At 41.3% G+C, this 18,083-nt stretch overlaps 1 protein-coding gene and 1 long non-coding RNA gene across 3 annotated transcripts; one reads left to right on the top strand and one right to left on the bottom strand.

Annotated features, from left to right (window-relative positions):
• Nucleotides 1-2,672: 2,672 nt before the first annotated feature.
• On the bottom strand, nucleotides 2,673-6,798 carry LOC148107650 (uncharacterized). Its single transcript, XR_015722012.1, has 3 exons — nucleotides 6,479-6,798; nucleotides 5,737-6,167; nucleotides 2,673-3,024 (listed from the first exon to the last, which is right to left on the bottom strand). It is a non-coding gene; the product is annotated as an uncharacterized LOC148107650 (long non-coding RNA).
• Nucleotides 6,799-8,082: 1,284 nt separating this feature from the next.
• On the top strand, nucleotides 8,083-17,819 carry AGA (aspartylglucosaminidase). Of its 2 annotated transcripts, none has more exons than XM_045813439.2 (9): nucleotides 8,083-8,357; nucleotides 10,299-10,452; nucleotides 10,998-11,110; nucleotides 12,044-12,156; nucleotides 13,392-13,506; nucleotides 14,273-14,326; nucleotides 15,223-15,322; nucleotides 16,000-16,133; nucleotides 17,565-17,819. In XM_045813439.2, exons 1-9 carry the CDS (start codon nucleotides 8,231-8,233, stop codon nucleotides 17,663-17,665), a joined length of 1,011 nt encoding a protein of 336 aa, XP_045669395.2. In that variant the 5' UTR covers nucleotides 8,083-8,230; the 3' UTR covers nucleotides 17,666-17,819. The 2 variants fall into 2 exon arrangements, with proteins under 2 accessions (XP_045669395.2, XP_045669394.2); XM_045813438.2 differs by having other exon boundaries at nucleotides 14,273-14,348; nucleotides 15,215-15,322.
• Nucleotides 17,820-18,083: the final 264 nt, after the last annotated feature.

Genomic DNA, 18,083 nt, shown 5'->3' with positions numbered 1-18,083 from the left:
CAGGCTCTTTGATTTAAAATGGATCTTCGTTCATGCTCCCCAGTCTTTGTGGTTCAATTATTGCCATCTTTATGAGACTTCCCATAATGAATCCTCTAAAATCCCTCACCAATTTCTCGTCACCAATTCCATTTCAAACCTGCAAAGAATCTTGGCAGGTGATTTCTACTACTCCTAAAAAAGATCAAGATTATCAAGCAGTAAATCCCCCATTTTCCTTTAATCTCTTATTCTCAAAAATAACCATCTTAGTATCCCAGAGGGAGAATTGCCCTTTTCCTCTCAATCTCCCACTGAGCACTATAGTCATAATTCTGAGGTTGAATGAGGTGCCTTTGATCCTCGAGATCTAAATAAGATTGGCTCAAACTCCATATTTACACCCTGCTGAAGTCCAAAGTCTTCAAAAAGTTTCTAGAAATTTACAAAGGTCTTGAATTCTCAAGGCTGCCTCAGTAGCCGACCTCTCTCTCTGAATGTGTTATTCCTATTATGTACTACACCGACCCAGAAGTGACAGAGTTCAAAACAAAAAAGGAAAGGAAAGAAAAAAAAAAAGTGTTGTTGAGTCTCACTGAAAAGGCCAAGTGACATTCTGGCCAATGAGAAGGAAGCGGCATTCTGAGGCAGGATCTGGGAATGCTTCCTCTTCCTGCTAAAAAGGGTGGGCTGGGGCTGACGGCAGCCCCTCCTCCCACCCCCTGGGTTGAATGTAGATATGTCTGGAGCAACAGTAGCTGTCTTGTAACCATAAGGCAACAAATAAGTTCTGACATTTTAGAGCTACTGAATCAATGCCAGCAGTTTTTACACTTACTATTTTGTACAAAAAAAAAAAAAAAAAAAGTAAATCTCTTTTTTTCTAAAACCACTATGTTTTCTCTTCTTTGATACAGCAAGCACTTAAAGCTGCTACAAAGTTTTAGAATCACAGTGATCATAACCCTAAACCTATGAATTTCAGGCTTCAAAGGTGTCCGATCTAAGCCTTTATTACAAGAGCCATTGGGAAACAGGGCACCTACACCAGCAAGTGCCATCAGGGGTAGAGATGCGGTGATGGGCAAGTCAGTTCACAGTTACTTAATCCTGTGCCCAGGAGAAAATGGTAAAGATGATGGGAGGGTCCAAGGCCCCTTCCTCGGAATGAGACTTCATGTGATATCATGCCCTCAGACCACCTGACTCCTTGAATTTGCCCTGAATATGGAGACCAGCCTAATCTCTAAATCTGCCCTGATTCTTAGGAAACCCAACTATTACTAATAGACTGAACTTAACTGCTCGCCCACCAGAGCCATGCAAGAGTCCCGAATTCCTACCCTTCACCTTCACCCATGATCTAGCGTGACACTATCTGAATTGCTACAGTCTATCGTATAAACTCAGTGTAATGCCAGACAGATTAATTTTGAAAAATTTATATATAAAGACCTACAATTTAAAAGGCAATAGAAAACAATACATTTCGGTTCAGTCATAAATGAATTTTATACCTCCATTAAAAGTGATGTTGTATGAGCAGTTAGGGGTTTTCCGGGATGTTCAAAACATTATATTTGTTGACACAAGTGGTGATTATATGGGTGTTCATTTTATGAAAAAATCTTTAAGCCGTATATTTATGTTTTATGTGCTGTTCTAGATGTATATTATATTTCACAATATAAAGGGTTTGAAATAGTATAAAGAATATTAGTGACATGCAATGAGGTTAAAGATATCTTAAATAAAAAAGCACATTACAGGGGCGCCTGGGTGGCACAGCGGTTAAGCGTCTGCCTTTGGCTCAGGGCGTGATCCTGGCGTTATGGGATCGAGCCCCACATCAGGCTCCTCTGCTATGAGCCTGCTTCTTCCTCTCCCACTCCCCCTGCTTGTGTTCCCTCTCTCGCTGGCTGTCTCTATCTCTGTCAAATAAATAAATAAAATCTTTAAAAAAAAAAAAAAAAAGCACATTACACAACAATGTATAGAACGTCAAGATTTTTCACCGAATAGATATATCCGACATGTTAAAAGGCAGGTGATCTCCTATAAGGGTTAGCATACACAGAGATTGTTGAAGAAGATATACAGTTCTAGAACAGGAAAAAATAAATACTAAATCACATGTAAGGTAATCTTTTCTCATAAATCTTCATATGAACCACTGGGAAGTAACAGACTAGTTAGATAGGTATACACAGGATATATCTGTTCACTGGAATGTTTTTCCATTTAAATTATGATCAGCAGAAGACTTATTTTAAAGAGTGAGAGTACTCACTGTAAGTCATCATTGTTTTAGAATTTTTGCTTTTATTGTTAAATCTCTTCATCAAAATAATCTGTGACACTAGTTAACCGTGTCAAAGCAATGTTTCAAGTGGTCAGAAGCCACCATGAAGCTTCTTCTGTTGCCCTAGGTCTTTATTATTATAATGGATCACCTTCATGAAGACATCATAACATTATATACAATTGTCATAAAAAAGCAGATTACACCATGTAAAATGATCTACTATATACTTGTTATGATAACTTTATTGTCACACTGGCCTGGTATTAATACTACAAATTGAAAATCCATTGTATACAAATTATTTTGACAAGAAGTCACTGAATAGGCCAATATTCCACTGTACGGTCTTGATCCTGTAAGTCACCAAGGTGACTTTTAAAGGTTAAAAAGTCAAAAACAAGTTTGAATCTGCCATTAATTTGACAAATGGCTTCAGGGGCATAAACCGGAAAAAAAAAATGTTTCAGAAAGGAAGAATACCTTATTTTCTCATTTATAGAATAGTAACACTTATTTCTGTACAATAAGAAATACTCTAATTTCATCCAGAACGTACAATCATGGAGTAACGTCCAAGTGTTCCCAGATTAATGCAAAAATGGATTCAACTTAGAAACACAGTACCACAAATGCTCTAACACTAGCAGCAATCATTACTTACAGTTTGCGAAACTGACAAGAGCAAATGCCAATCAAATAAATAACTTGTATTTAGATAACCCAGGTTCAGTGGGGAGTTTCTGAAAAAGAAATTATTATTTCAATGCCAAGTCACGCTTACAGCTTTGAACAAGTAGCAAAACACGGGCATGTTTCTCAAATGGATTTCACAGCATCAGTGCAAAAGCCGGAGGGGATGGCTTAGTTTTTTAAGCCTCAGATTTGAAATACCTAGACTCCCTGCAACTACAGCGTTAAATCCTCTGTGGAACCACAGCTTCAAATGCTATCAGGAGAGACTCAACTCTTCATCCCTCTGAGACTGATAAATTGAAAGCCATGAAGTTTAGAGGAAATGGAGGGGAGCCTGCAGCCTCCTGCACCCCCCTCCTCACCCCACACAGGAAGACTCTATTTGTAACATCGATGAACGTTCTGTTTGAGGCTGTCTCCTTGGTAAGACCGGAGGATGATGTTTTTAAGACATTCGGAAATCTCACAACCCAGCAATGGAACATTTATAAACATTTAAACAGAATTTTAGACAGCTCAAAGTCGATGGAAAACCTTATTTTTAATTCCCATTTAAGACAATCAAGGAAATTCTAAGTACTTACTTTAAAAATCATTATAGATATCTGGCCAACTCTTTATAATTCCTGTAGAAATTTCTGAATCACAAATTGATTTCTTTTGGCCGCTTTGTACATTTCTGAACCACCTCCTCCCTGACATCAATTAATGGACGCTGGGTAAATGCCAATTAAACAAAAGAATTTTATTCAATCTGCATAGTACTGTACCTGTCTCTCACATCCCGGCCCTCATTCACAAAACTTTATGACAAAGAACACTCTTATTTTCTCCCGGTTTCAGATAAAGAAAGGGTGCCTTAGGAAGATTAGATGAGAACACCACAGCTGATAGGTTGTTGCCCTACATTTTAAAATCTATGTCTTGAGAATCTCCTTCAGAGTTTATTCTATCCTATTGATAGTTTTAAGTAACTTCTTTTTACCAACATAAATACCTTACCAAAGAAAATTATGTAATGGGGTTTAAACTTAAGTAAAAATAACATATAACTAATTCTTTTATCAGTTATGCTATATATCTCTGCTGGTATGTATAATAAATGATTTAAGAGAATGAAAAATTGAAGAGGATGCTGGGAAAACCCTGGACCATTTTTTTTAAAGGTCTGATACCTAATGAATCAATTGATGTCTCTTTTCATTTAGATTTACCTCAAAATAAAGCATAAGGATCCAGTTACATGAAAACCTAAGAGTAACATGAGGGGACCTTCAAGACTAAGACTCACACTATTCCCCAAATGTTAGTCAAAGAAAAATCAATCCACAAGGAACCCAAATATCCACAGTATGTTAACATCTTTAAGACGGAGCTTGCAGACATGACTCTTAGATTAACTGGATAGTGGACCCCATGGGTATTTTCATAGATGCTAAAAAGCCACCCAATAAGTCAGATTCCTCAGAGGTGGCATATTAATTATTCTAAATACAAATACCCTTGGGGAAGCCGACCTACTGAGACCTTTTCTCAGACATTCCCACTACAGTATAATTTAGCCGTTTTCCTCCAATCAACAGATGAGTTGCATCTCTCAGTTAGCAATTTTGAGTTCAAGCAGGGAGAGAGTAGTATTGGGAAAAAAGGGTGGGCTTAGTGGAGGTAACAAAGTTCAGGCTCTTTCAGCCAGAAGCAACGCAAATGACTTAACTACAGGGGAGGGCCTAGAGGAAGCAGTGGGCATTGAGACCAAATTTTCATATATTGTATTACACAATTTTTCGCTGAAGCCATGTCCTGGTTCCTGATGTAGCAAAAACACTAAGGCTCAGTTCAGGTGCTAATGAAAATTAATTCAACGCACAATGTATGTTTTCCTTGCTTTCTTATCCTATTTCACCCCTTCTTTTAAATTTCACATGGCATTAGCTTATCCTGATTTTACAAGCATAGATGACTTGTTCTTTCTCCAAAATCCCATAGTAGAAATTTATAACACTTTTCTTCAATTGCATCTACCATTATAACAGCACTTCCCTGCCCTGGGATACTTCTTCCAGGCTATTGTATGCTGTTTAAATTGTGTATTTGATTTCAAAGCAATGAAGCCTTGAATATTTTGAAAACCTTGCAACTCCCACCAAATTAATATTTTAAAAGTCTGGATAAATTTGTAAATGCTTGTCAAAATTATTTGATTATGTGGTTTCCTTTGGCAACAGAGTCAGGTATTCCAGAGCCCCAAAGGGAATTACTGGTTCATGCTGGCCCATGTGCCTAGACAACCAAACTGTCAAAATAAGCGATCTCTACCATGCATGTTGCTAAAAACAAGGCAACAGATCTAAAAATGAAGTTGCTTGTGTTAAGGCCTCTGTCACCAAACCAAGAGTTAATTATAGTCTTGGCTCTCCCAGAAACAGAACCTTAAACCTGTCAATAAGGAATGTCCTGATCAGCACTAGTCAGGTAATCTGCTTGATGGTCCCCTGCCGATCCCAGAAAGGAAAGTAACCTTGGAGTAATTAACCCACTTTTTTGCCTACTCTAATTTTCCTTGTCCCCGTTCTCCACATAGAACTCTTTGATTCTGCACAGCTCCTCCGAGCTCCCTTCCGTCTGCTAGATTGGATACTGCCCAATTTGAACCAATTTTTGTCAAATGAACTCAAATTTTTCAATATGCCTCACTTTATCTTTTAATAGTTCTGGTGCCAGAAGAGAGAACGGAAGGAAGAACAACCACGTGATGGTACCTGTAAGTCCCTCGAGCTCCGCTGCTTTCCTTGCTGCCCTTGGAGGTGCTGGGTGGGTCCTGTTGGATCGGCGGCTTTTGCATTAGGAGCCTTCAGAAACTTCATTTGAGAGCTTCTTGTTCCGGGTCAGGTCTGACTTAGAAACTGGACCGGGTCTGACTTGGAAACCAGGCTCGGTGCTCCTTAGAAACTGGACCGGGTCTGACTTGGAAACCAGGCTCGGTGCTCCTTAGAAACTGGACCGGGTCTGACTTGGAAACCAGGCTCGGTGCTCCTTAGAAACTGGACCGGGTCTGACTTGGAAACCAGGCTCGGTGCTCCTTAGAAACTGGACCGGGTCTGACTTGGAAACCAGGCTCGGTGCTCCTTAGAAACTGGACCGGGTCTGACTTGGAAACCAGGCTTAAGCTGGAGTGCGTCCAGTGGGAGGCCTTGGGTGAATAAAATTTTGTTTTAAGGTTGAACAAGCGGGTTAAACTTACCAAAAATAATCTTGAATTACAGCAGCTACAATGGAGAACTTTAAACCACTTTAGATAACCTTATTCATTTAGGAGCTGCCCTAGAATAAAAGGCGTCTCAGCGAAGCACTATCATAGAGGGGGGAGGGAAGAAAATTTTTCCTCCTCTACAGTTTCTGAGGACCAGGAGGAGGCCAGCTGGGACACTCCACTCCCTCTGCAGCCTACAGACAGAATCCTAGGAAAACTGGCAGAAGCTGGCAAAAAGCAAGAATTCTTACCAAAGTCAGCTTTCCCAGATCTCCATCTGTGGTGTCTGGTTGAGAGAGGAAGGTAAAATTCTACTTTGTCCCTTCCTTTCCAAATTCAGATTGGCAGGCCAAAAAAAAAAAAAAATCAAGAATTAGATCTTTGAATTGTGACACATGAATTTGCTTTTAGGAACCCACTGGCTGTCAGCCCTTTCTCTCCGGGGTACAGCTGCTGCCTTCTTGTCTCATTTTGTGTCTTGAGAACTTGGCTTGGCACCTGTCAGGTTTGAGCCCAAAAAATATTTCTATGCAAGAATGCAAGTTGCACTCCATTTGTGGAGTAGGCCTGTGGTAGCAGTAGGCCTGTGGTCCTACTGGCTGTTGCCAGTTTTCAGGAAAGCTGTCTTTCTCCCTTTTGGTTACCTTTGAGAGCGGATCTGGATCTCGCGAGACTAATATCTTTTGCACCTTTTTTGAGGATGCCCCTTATATTTAAAGGGTTGTTCAATAAGGTCAGGAGCATATACTGTTTGTCTCAGCTTAGGCCTGACAAGATATTCAAAAGGATTGTTTTTAATGTAGCTCTATGGTCAGAAGGCAGCCAAATTGGAAATTGATAATCAGAGCTTGACAGGACGTTTTTAGGCCTTCTCCCCTTAGCTAAAATGAAGCTATGTACCTAGAGGGAAAGAAAAACATTCTGAAGACTTCGTGGGAAGGATTTACTAAAACATTGCAAAGACACACAGCCCTAAATCTAGAACATAGTAATGTTTTGATTTCCATCTCAGTTGAAAAGAGTCTCCCTGATATAAAGATGCAAATTCAGGGTAATAGAGTTGAATGGGTGGGTCAGCCAAGCAACATCATCAGGATGCAACCTAATTTTTGACGAATTAAATACAGCTGTACGCGTTTGCTTCTTCCAACTCAAGTCTTTACAAGAACTGTGGCTCTAGAAACAATTCAGAGGCTACCTATTCTTTTTATTAATCCCCCAAACCTCCCCTATTAGTTAAAAAGATGTAAGTAAACGTTTACAAATGAAGTTTTCCGCCATATATTGTATATTTACTTAAAAATCGTTTTCGGAATCTTTACTATTTGTCAGTGTATCCTTTACCAACGCGAAGTCTCCGTCCTACCTTAATCCAAACATGTATTTAGCACTGAAAGGTGTCAGGGACACGTAGAGAGTGCGGGCACATCCGTGAGCTCCGGAGTCCCAGTCTCCTCTCCTTTCAGCTCAGGGATTTACAATGAGAGCACAACCTGCAGAAATGTGGCTGTAAGCAAGCACTCTTCACCCATATTTCATAACCACCCCAGATCTCTGAGGCCAGGGATCCCGGAGTAATTTGAATTTGGAAATGTGTCTACTTCAACTTTTCATTTAAAGAACAGTACGAGAAAACCAAATGAAAATAGTCCTAGGGTCCTGTAACCCAGGGCTGCATAATTTCATTCCAGGCTCAGTCTGCCTTTCACAACGGGGGAAAGCAATAATTCGGTTAACTATTCAAAAATTTTTAAAAATTTGCGCAGGACCTAAAACAGCCCCACAGCCCTGAGTCAAAGCGCCCGTAGACCGGAAAGCGCCCGCGGCTCCCGCGTTCCCGCGGCCCGAGGAGCCCGGTCTCGCGAGAGTAGAGGCAGCACTGCCCGCGCCCCGAGGGAGCCGCCGAGGGCGCGGGCTGGGCGGGGCGCCGGAGATCACGGGTTCCCGGCGGCGGGCCCCGGGCTGAGACGCTGTCCCGACCCTTCTCCGCCGGGCGCGCGGCCATGGCACGGAAGTCGAGCCTGCTTCTGCTTCTGGTGCCGCTCCTGCTTGGCCCAGGCCTCGTGCACGGCTCCAGCCCTCTGCCCCTGGTCCTCAACACTTGGCCTTTTAAGAATGCAACCGAAGCAGGTGCGGGGCGGCGGCCGGGAGCGGGGACTGAGCTTCGAGGGCTGGCCGGGGGGTGGCGGCCGGCCGGCTGACCCCACTGCGGGTAGGGGCGCGGGCCGGGCGGGCTGGCGCGGGCCTGGGCCAGCTCTTCCGCAGCCTCAGCCCCCAGGCCCTCCTGCACCGCGGCGTCTCTTGCAGGGGACTCCGAGCCCTGCCTGCCACTGCTGCTTTTCAGATCCTCAGCACGTCACGATCCGCCCTTTCTTCAGCCCCGCGCCGACTTGTTTTCCACCCCGTTGCTGACCTACAAGCACTTAGGGCCTTCCTGCTCACACTCCGCCGGGGGCGCCTACCGCCGTCTTGCCTGACATCCATTCTCTCACGGGGACTGCCTCTTGTCATCTCTCCACCTCTCTGACCCCTCGGTTCTCCCCAGTACCCGAACTCAACTGCAGCTTTGCAAACGGCTATTATTTTCCCAAAGCATACATACTCTTTTTACATTTACTTTTTGTTGTTGTTACATACTGACATTATGTATTCGCCCCTGGAATAGAATTTCAATCTTGGTTGGCTGTTAAAATCATCTGTATAGCTTCTTTATAAATACACGTGTCTGAGCCCTACCTCCTGAGATTTTCATTTAACTGCTGGAAACAGGACTTCTGTGTTGTCTTGTTTTGTTAAAGCTTTCTAAGTGATTTTGATTTGCAGCCAAGATTGAAAACCACTTACCTATCACCTCTTTCAGGAAGCCTTCCTTGATTTACTGCCCTTATGCCCAATCTGAGTTAGGTGCCTGTGTTCTATGCTTTGACTCAATCCTTTGATCTTGTCATTTATTCATGTATTGTATCTTTGTCTCATTCATTCCAAGACCTTCTACCCCAGGGGTAATTTCAGACTCCTCCCCCATCTGAGGCTAGTAAAGTAAGCTAGTAAGCTAGTAAAACTTACTGGGGGCAGAATTGGCTCCAGAATTGGTGGCGCTAAGTGTATGTTACAGGCAGGGCATACGATTCAGAGAAAGTGAGAAAACAAGGCTGTGAGAAAGAAATTGCCAGTGAGGAGGAGACGGAACAGCAAGTGCAGTGGCCAAGGCAGGGGACATATAAAGGACTCCTGTAGTGAAACGGGAACTTCTTGAAATACACCTGCAAGCCTGTAGGTCCAGTAGTAATACTTAAAATTACCAGTAATAGCACCTTCCCTTCAAAGAATTCTATTTTATTAATGAAGACTTTGACCACCAAAGATCTTTTTTTTTTTTTTCCTTCTCAGTGTATGGGACTCCACCGAACAAAGTACTGCTAAAATCATGGCCACTGGAGCCAAAATGGCTTTTGAATCCTGGCTCTGCTACCTACCAGTTGCGTGACCTTGAACATGTTACTTAACCTCTCTGGGTCTGCTTCCTCCTATTTAAAATGAGGATAATAGCTGTACAGGACTTACCTGAAAAGCTGTTGTACAGATTAGAGGATGAAGCCATGCGAAGCCCACGTTGTCATTATTTGCTGTTAGGGTATGGTTATTGACACTTGCTGTGATTGATGTTACCTCAATAAAAGTACCAGTTGTATATATTTTTAATAATCTAATGATACAGAAGAAATTTATAAGACTATGATTTAATGAATTTTCAACTTCTTTTTAGTGGCTTCACTTATAAAATTGAAGGAGAGAAGACATTTCTTACACAGCATAGAAATATTAGCAAGTAAAAAACACCCCTCACTTTATATCAGTAGCCAAAGTCTTTAAATTCTTTACCATAAATAGATGCATTATATAGTTTTGTCTATATCCTTTGTGGCGCTTACTAAGCTAAAATTCTGTTTAACTTAGAGTAAGTGTGATTTTTTTTTTTATATGAGTTCTCAAAATGTTTCTGGTTTGTTGCATTTGGCACTGAAAAAAAAATCAATATATCAACCAGCACTCCTGGGATTTGATTAACAGCGTGGCGGACGTTAGCATCTGGAGGCTCTACCCTGGATGCAGTTGAGCAGGGCTGTGCCGTGTGTGAGAGGGAGCAGTGTGACGGCACCGTGGGCTTTGGAGGGAGTCCCGATGAGCTTGGAGAAACCACGCTGGACGCCATGATCATGGACGGGTAAGAACACGGATCAACCTTCTACTGAAAGCAAGACAGAGGCTTGTGTAAGCTTTGTCAGGTCAAAACCCCTAGCTTATTATAGTACCTGGCCTTTCCAAACACAAGGAGTTTCCCTCTCCATTAAGAGGAAATCATCATCATAATAGAAATACCACATAGAAGTAGGTAGTCTCCTTAGGACACACAAAATCCCAAGCTAGGAAAAGATGTCTGCCCTGGTAGACTTTCGCTGACCTGCCATCCATAGAAGCTGTGGTTTGCATGACCCGAAGCCTTAAAACCCCTTTTGGAAGCCACGTTTCAAATAAGTCAGGAGGAACTAAGAATGGCAGTGCTGTTGGAGTATGTGGCAGATTGATTTGTTGTTCGTTCCTTAATCTGTCTGTGGGAATTTGTATGAAATTCCTGCACATGCTGTCATGTGTGCGTTTAGACGGTGGTGTTTATCCTACAAAACTATTGCTTGGAATAAACCAATATTGTTTTTATCTTTGAACCTGCGAAAGTACCTTAATCAATCCTATGCACTTTTTTTCTTGCAGCACTACTATGAACGTAGGAGCGGTAGGAGGTCTCAGGAGAATTAAAAATGCGATTGGTGTGGCTCGGAAAGTACTGGAACATACAGCACACACGCTGTTAGTGGGAGAGTCAGGTATATTTTTACTACACTGAAGCTTTGTCTAGCCCTCTGTCTCTGTTCCTCACCGTGAAAAAATAAAATCGATTAAAGCCGACCCAAGTTCAAATTCCAGCCGTTTACCATCTGTTAATAATAATAAGTTCAAATTCCAGCTGTTTAATATCTGTTTACCATCAGGGAGGTTACTTAACTTCCAAATTCACACTTTCTTCATCTTTAAAATAGGACTTAAAAAAAAACTAGTTTGTTATCTATAGATAGGTAATTGCCGGACCAAAGCATGAGCCGGTAGCATTTCTCTCCCTGAATTTGTTGTGTCGGTGAGAGACCACAGAGCATTCTTCTCGTCCAAAGACGGCTGCCAGAGTAGTTTTGCTGTGGCAGCGTCGCTTGCTTGAACGTCTTCCAAGTTATAGACCAAAAATCGTACAGTGATCTATAATCAAAAATTCTTTTTAATGATGAATTCGTTAATAACTCCACAGTTAGGCATCCTTCAGGTTTGCCAAAAGACGGAATTAAAAACTGCTTGACAAGCAAAAGGATCTGTTACTCATGCTTGGAGTCCAGTTGACCGTTTATTTGGTGTCTCAACGCTGGGCATTGCGCCCTTGTGAGAACAGTCAGATTCTTGCTTGGTGAGAGGGGTGTACAAGAAGGGAGATTGTGAAGGGAGACAGAAAAGACAACTGAGAACTGTCACAATATACACCCCAAGGGTCTCAAGCAGATCAGACTTAGGAAGGACATGTGGCAGTTGAGATTTAGAAACTTATGACCTTAAAACTGTTTGTGTCTGAATATTCTTCTCAAGGTCGTTACGTGCCCCCGGGATGGTGTACCCCACTTGAGAGACCACTGACCAGGAATACTTCCTCTACGTGTATTTTGTTTAGAAGGCAATGTTCAACTAAGTTACAATTTTCCTTTCTTCCTGATCTCCAGCCACCACGTTTGCTGAAAGTATGGGGTTTATCAGTGAGGACTTATCTACCAATACTTCTCGAGCCCTTCATTCAGACTGGCTTGCTCGGAATTGCCAGCCAAATTACTGGAGGGTACGTAGACACAATTTTTAAAAGTAAATCACTAGAAAATATGAAGCAACATCCCGTCTGCTGTCTGTCGGCTACCTGTTGCCTGAAGTGCTGGTTACCACCCTGGGTGCGCTGGAGAACCAACAATTTAGGTCGACTCCCAGGGCGTGGATGTTCAGGAAGGCGCCTTAGCTGCTTCTCGTGCACGCACGTCCGTGGTGAAACACTCCTGGATCCTCGTAGCAGTTCTCCAGCAGGGACCGCTGTGCTGTGGGCAAGAGGGGGTGGCCTCGGTCAGAACTGCTCTGCGTGTATTTCCTTGCAACAAAAGGTTCCAAGTCTAAAAAAATCAAAGTTTGGAAACCATTTGTCCAAAATATTTCTTACATTTTATATGTGTGAGGCATACCATTTCTTGCCTTTATGGACTGGATCTGCACTATTAGGTGGCTGGTGTGTTAGTGGTGGGATTATTTATCTTTAAATCAGTGAGACTTTTAGCATAAATCGGATTGTCTTTGCCATCCAGAACCCTTCTGTGGACTACCTTAGTCTCTCATCTGTTTCTTCTCCCAAATCCTAATTACCTTTGAGTAACCAATGAGTCTCTGGGGTTAGCATTTGAAAGAGGCTAGTGTATAAAACTGGATTGGGGAGGCAGCAAGTGCAGTAATGAGTAAGACCCGAGTAGTAGGTTTCCTGATTAACTACTAATCCATATGCACAACCTAAATTTATGAATTTGTATCATTTTCTCGTATCTTTAAATCCACAGAGGAATCTGAGTACAACTTAGAATATGTTCACATGAACCTAGCTTTGAAATAAAGAGGGTTTTAAAATAGATTTTGCTTTAAATCTCAGAATTCTTCTTTGGCCCCAGAGAACAAATTCTGAAATTTAAAGGTCAGGCTGTGTACCTAATTCCTTTGAGGATTAAGATCTAATACAAAAATCTTCATTTATATCTGCCATTGTGCGGAGAATTTCAGCCATAAAGAGAAAAATCGGGGATCTTTTCCAGACAATATAGGCATCTATTCGATATTATGTAATTCTGAGATTAGACTAGGTATTAAATAAAATTATATCCATCTGTTCACGTAAGACTTAGCTAATCTTTGGTTTTTAATGCGTACCTTTCAGTTACCAGACATCTTTTGGGTTTTTTGCTAATGTTTCATCATTGTATGTGACTACTTGCCAGTTTCTAAAATGAACCTTTCTAAAAACTGAATCTTAAATCTTGTTCACAGAATGTTGTACCAGATCCTTCAAAATACTGTGGACCTTACAAACCACCTAGTATCTTAAAGCAAGGCGGTCCTACCCATAAAGAAACAGGAGATAATTACGGTCATGATACAATTGGTATATAATTTTTTATATAATTTTTATGGTTAAAGTTCAGCCATTTTTAATTGCCTTTCTGTAGTTCTTAACTTCTTCGTCCCTATTTATGTGCCAGAAGGTGATTTTAACTATTTTCACTGCCAAGTAAGGCCATATATGCAGATGTGGGTGCACACAGACACACAGACACACACACTTTCTTTCCACTGTATCTGTATACATTTAGGTAAATTACACAAGGCCCCTAAAATCTAGTGATTAGCCACTTACAGATTTTTAATCTTTATTTGATATGTAGCGTTTTTTTTTAAAGTTTTTATTCATTTAAGTAATCTCTACACCAACATAGAGCTCAAACTCATGACCCTTGGATCAAGAGTCCCATGCTCTTCCGACTGAGCCAGCCAGGCACCCCTGTTTGATATGTAGTTTTAAAATAATTTTATGTTGTTTGCCACATTCAAGCTGTCATGTTGAAAATTTCCATTATTCTATGTCAATGACTTTCTCTGGAATTACCTTTGAAAGGTAACTGAGCAGTTTGAAGAGTAAGGATATGGAAAGTCTGCCAAATGATGCTATGACACTGGGTTCTGAAACAGTACAAATTAGGCAAGTGGTATAATTTTCAGCATTCCTGAGCTTCCTATTTTCTTCTACCCAAAATCATTGAATGAGGATATTTATATTACCAGCTGCTCAAGTATCTGTTTATATTTGAGGTAAATCTCACAGCTGACACCTACAATGATTTTTTTTTCTTTTTCTTTTTTTTTACCTCTAGGTATGGTCGTAGTCCATAAGATGGGACGTACTGCTGCTGGCACATCTACAAATGGTATAAAATTCAAAATACATGGGTTAGTGTTTCTAAAAGAACAGATCTCGCAAATATGTTTTGAGTATAAACCAGCATGTGCAAGGTGCTAATGAGAGATGCAAAATGTAAAGCACAACCCCACCCTCACCGCTGAGATAAATAAATGTGAAAGCAAATAAATGCATATCTGCTAAGTGCCAAAGGCGTGGGCATTGCAGCCAGCGCAGTGGAGCTCAGTGATGGTGGAGGTGGTCTGAATAAGCAGGGCAGTTGCTTGGGGAGAGGCCAGCAGAGAGACCCCAGGCCGAGCCTCAGGAAGGGAAGGGAGCATCTGGACTAAGGCACGCATGGGCCTGGGGCAGCACATGCTCGGGTTCAGAGCGCCCACCAGCTGGAAGAGAAATTGCATGAATGTCCGGTGCCAGGGCAGGGAAGACTGGAGCTACATTGCAGGGGATCCTGAGTCAGTTTAAGGATTTCTGAATTTTATTTTAAAGTAGTAGAAAAACACCCAAGGTTTATTACAAGGAAGAACCTTAGTAAAATGTTGGTACATGAGAGAGAAAGCAGGAATAGATTGTAGCTGAGGAAAACCAATTGGAACCTATTGAGATAGTCCAGAAATTTGATGGTAAAGGATGGTAGAATTGAATAGTCACTGTAAGAATCTGTGCCATCTTGATATTTAACCAGCCAGCATCTAATTCTTATATCAACTGAGGTTTGTGGAAACCTTCGTTGAAAAACTAATGAAAGTCTTTGTTCTCTGTTCTAGTAAAGAATTTACTTAAAACAATCATCAGTGGCTATATAGAAACCTCCCCTATTTTTGAAACATCTCATAAAATACTATGGCGTTCACACTTGATTTCCTGTCCTAAATTTTTGTGCTGTGCCCTCACAAAGTCGAGTAGGAGATTCGCCAGTCCCGGGAGCTGGTGCGTACGCAGACGACGGCGCGGGAGCGGCTGCAGCCACTGGTGATGGCGATATACTGATGCGCTTTCTACCAAGGTGTGACTTCTCCCGTTGAGGAGCCTTCGAGATCTTTACAGGAGAGGGTGTCTGTCAAGACAGAAAATAACTGTTTGTGCCAGGCCATCTGATTCTGTGTGCACAGAGCTTTCTAGAAATTCTGCTTCCATACCCTTCACCTCTGTCATTTTTGATGGCAATAATTTGTCATCATCGTCCTCTGAAATAGAATATTTCTTGCTTTACTTCACAGATGAGAATACTTACGATGCATTTCAATAATTTATGCGGGGCCACTGAGTAAAGGAACTGTGATAAAAGTAGGAAAGGCAGTCACTGTGTACAATTAATTACGGAAAGACGATCATTACAACTGGATGACTTGCACATGCCCACTATTTCCCCCATTAATTGTAGCCCCATTTCTTATTTAAACATAAGCTCTGTTCTTGAGGACTTCTGGCCGTTATTACTAAGTGACAGTTATTCAGCCAGGGACAGAAGTCCTCATTTGAAATGAAGGGCAGATGAGTTGAAAAGATAGACGTCGTATCAAGGTTTGCTTGCCTTCACGTTGACGCTTTCACAGGAGTTAACTTCTCTTACGTATCTTATCAAATGTGACAGTTCTGATGGTTTCAGGTTTTTAACTTCAAGTAACAAATCTGGACTCTGTTGACTCTGTGATACTAAAGTTCTGCCTCTGTTTAAATCAGCTACCAAGCTGTAGAATATATGAGAAGAGGAGAAGATCCAACCGTAGCTTGCCAGAAAGTGATTTCCAGAATTCAGAAGTATTTTCCAAATTTCTTTGGGGCCGTGATATGTGCCAATGTGACTGGAAGTTATGGTAAGTTTTATTTGGAATTTGTATTTGCATGAACTTGTAAATGTTGTTGAAAACATTTACTTTAATATTGTAGTATATTTTGCTCCTATACAATGAAAACGGAGTATATCGAGTAAGTATTGGGTCAATGTTAATTGTTGATATGTCAAGACCCCCATAGTGCTTAAATATACCTAACCCCCTCCCCCCCGGCTGACTGCAGGTACTTAGGACCCAGTGTTTGGCTCGTAGCTCTTCTCTTTGACATGGGTCTGCCACGAGGTTCAGCTCAACTCTGGTGCCTGCTGACATGGGCTACTCTAGTCAAACGCTTTTATTAATTAGAGGTCGATAGGGACAAGTTATCTTCCCTGCTTCTTTTCCATTTATTACATTAATGTCTCAGTCATTTAGATCTTCTTGGGGCTCCAGGGTACAAATTGTATTACTAATTAGTAAACCAAAGAGTTGGCAGAATTATTTTCGCACTGCATTTGAAGCATGTCCTTTGCTTCATTTACTTTCTACATGAGCCTATCACAGTTTCAAAGTGTTTCAAGATCAACCACTGCTGCTTCTCATTAGTGAATTTTCAGATGAGGAAGATACACAGCTTACTGATCAATATAACTTATTAGGTTAGACTGCTTATTATTGTCCTTTGATCTTTTACTTCCCACAGTTCTGTATTTGAAAAATTTGTTTGAGGAATTCCTTATTCTTTCTTAAGTACTGAGATACCAAAGTCAATAAAAGTGATGGGGGGAGGGGAGGCTTTATGTTTAAAATAAGTCAGTTTGATTGATTCCATTTTACAACATAAACCTTAGAAGGCTCAAAGTTGGATTTAACAAGATGTAAAAATGACAATTATATAATTGTAGATGAATTTAAAATTGACTGGTTCTCTAAAGCAGTGGCATTAGAAGGGGACTGTGCAGGTGTTTGGGCAGGGGAGGAGACCCCCATTGCCACAGATGGGGAAGGCAGCAGGAAAGTGCCTCAGTAAGGTGAACTGGATTGGACACAGAGTATCTTGACAAATAGCTCTTCCTGTGGGAGAAGAACAGAAAAGAACAGGGAACAAGGGGAGGGGAGGATTAGGGCTGAATGATGGGCATGTCTCAGTGGCTAGGGAAATAAAATTTTTAGCACTTGCCTAAGTTATGTTTACTAAGAAAAGGAGATGAAACCAGCATAAAGTCATAGTAGCAAAGACAGCATTGTGTATACAAGCAGAAAATCGGCCTGTATTCTGAGGTTCGAAGAAATGGCTTCCCCCCACCATTCTTTCCTCTCATGGCCAGTCAACGTATCAGTACTGAGCATGCTTCCGTGTGGCTCAGTTAACTTCAGGTCCACAGCAGCCAGGCGAAGAAGCTGTTTCTGTATTGGTTGTAAAGATGTGCATTCTCTGTTTACCCAGATGACTTTGTCTTTTCTTGGCCTCAGGTGCTGCTTGCGGTAAACTTCCCACATTCACTCAGTTCACTTTCATGGTTTATAATTCTCTAAAAAATCAGCCAACTGAAGAAAAAGTGGACTGCATCTAATCCATCTTTTCCGTCAGCATCTATATTTAAAGAGGAAAGAAACAACGGCTGAAAAGGTTACTACCGTCGTACCCTATGCTCCGTGCATTCTACCTTCTTTGTGTAAAATAAGCACAAAAATAAATGTGTGCTCAAGTAGCACTTGCCCTTTCTATACCGGACATGGCTCTTGTGATCCTTTTCTGTAAGCCTTGTATATCCCCTGCACATGAATATGTGTGCATGTATTTTGTATAAGTTTAAATTTTAAGTGATATTTGGATTTCTGCTCAGAGTTTCAAGACATTACTACTCTGGGATTTATTTCCACAGTGATGTATTAAGGACAAAGGAAATAATGTGTATTTGGTTACTTAAAATAATTAGAGGGTCGAAGTTTTCTTAGACCCAAAGAACAGAATAACGATGAGTCATGGCA

The sequence above is a fragment of the Ursus americanus genome, chromosome 27 (genome assembly GCF_024610735.1).
Source record: "Ursus americanus isolate L20-20 chromosome 27, mUrsAme1.1.p, whole genome shotgun sequence".
NCBI classification, from domain to species: domain Eukaryota; kingdom Metazoa; phylum Chordata; class Mammalia; order Carnivora; family Ursidae; genus Ursus; species Ursus americanus.
This window is presented reverse-complemented; position numbering and strand designations above follow the sequence as displayed.

Excerpts from the sequence above, each read along its gene's own strand:
- AGA (XM_045813438.2), top strand. The coding sequence starts at position 8,231 with ATGGCACGGAAGTCGAGCCTGCTTCTGCTTCTGGTGCCGCTCCTGCTT. Across the intron at positions 15,323-15,999 it reads CTGATGCGCTTTCTACCAAG|CTACCAAGCTGTAGAATATA; the intron begins GTGTGACTTCTC and ends TGTTTAAATCAG. Across the intron at positions 16,134-17,564 it reads CAATGTGACTGGAAGTTATG|GTGCTGCTTGCGGTAAACTT; the intron begins GTAAGTTTTATT and ends TCTTGGCCTCAG.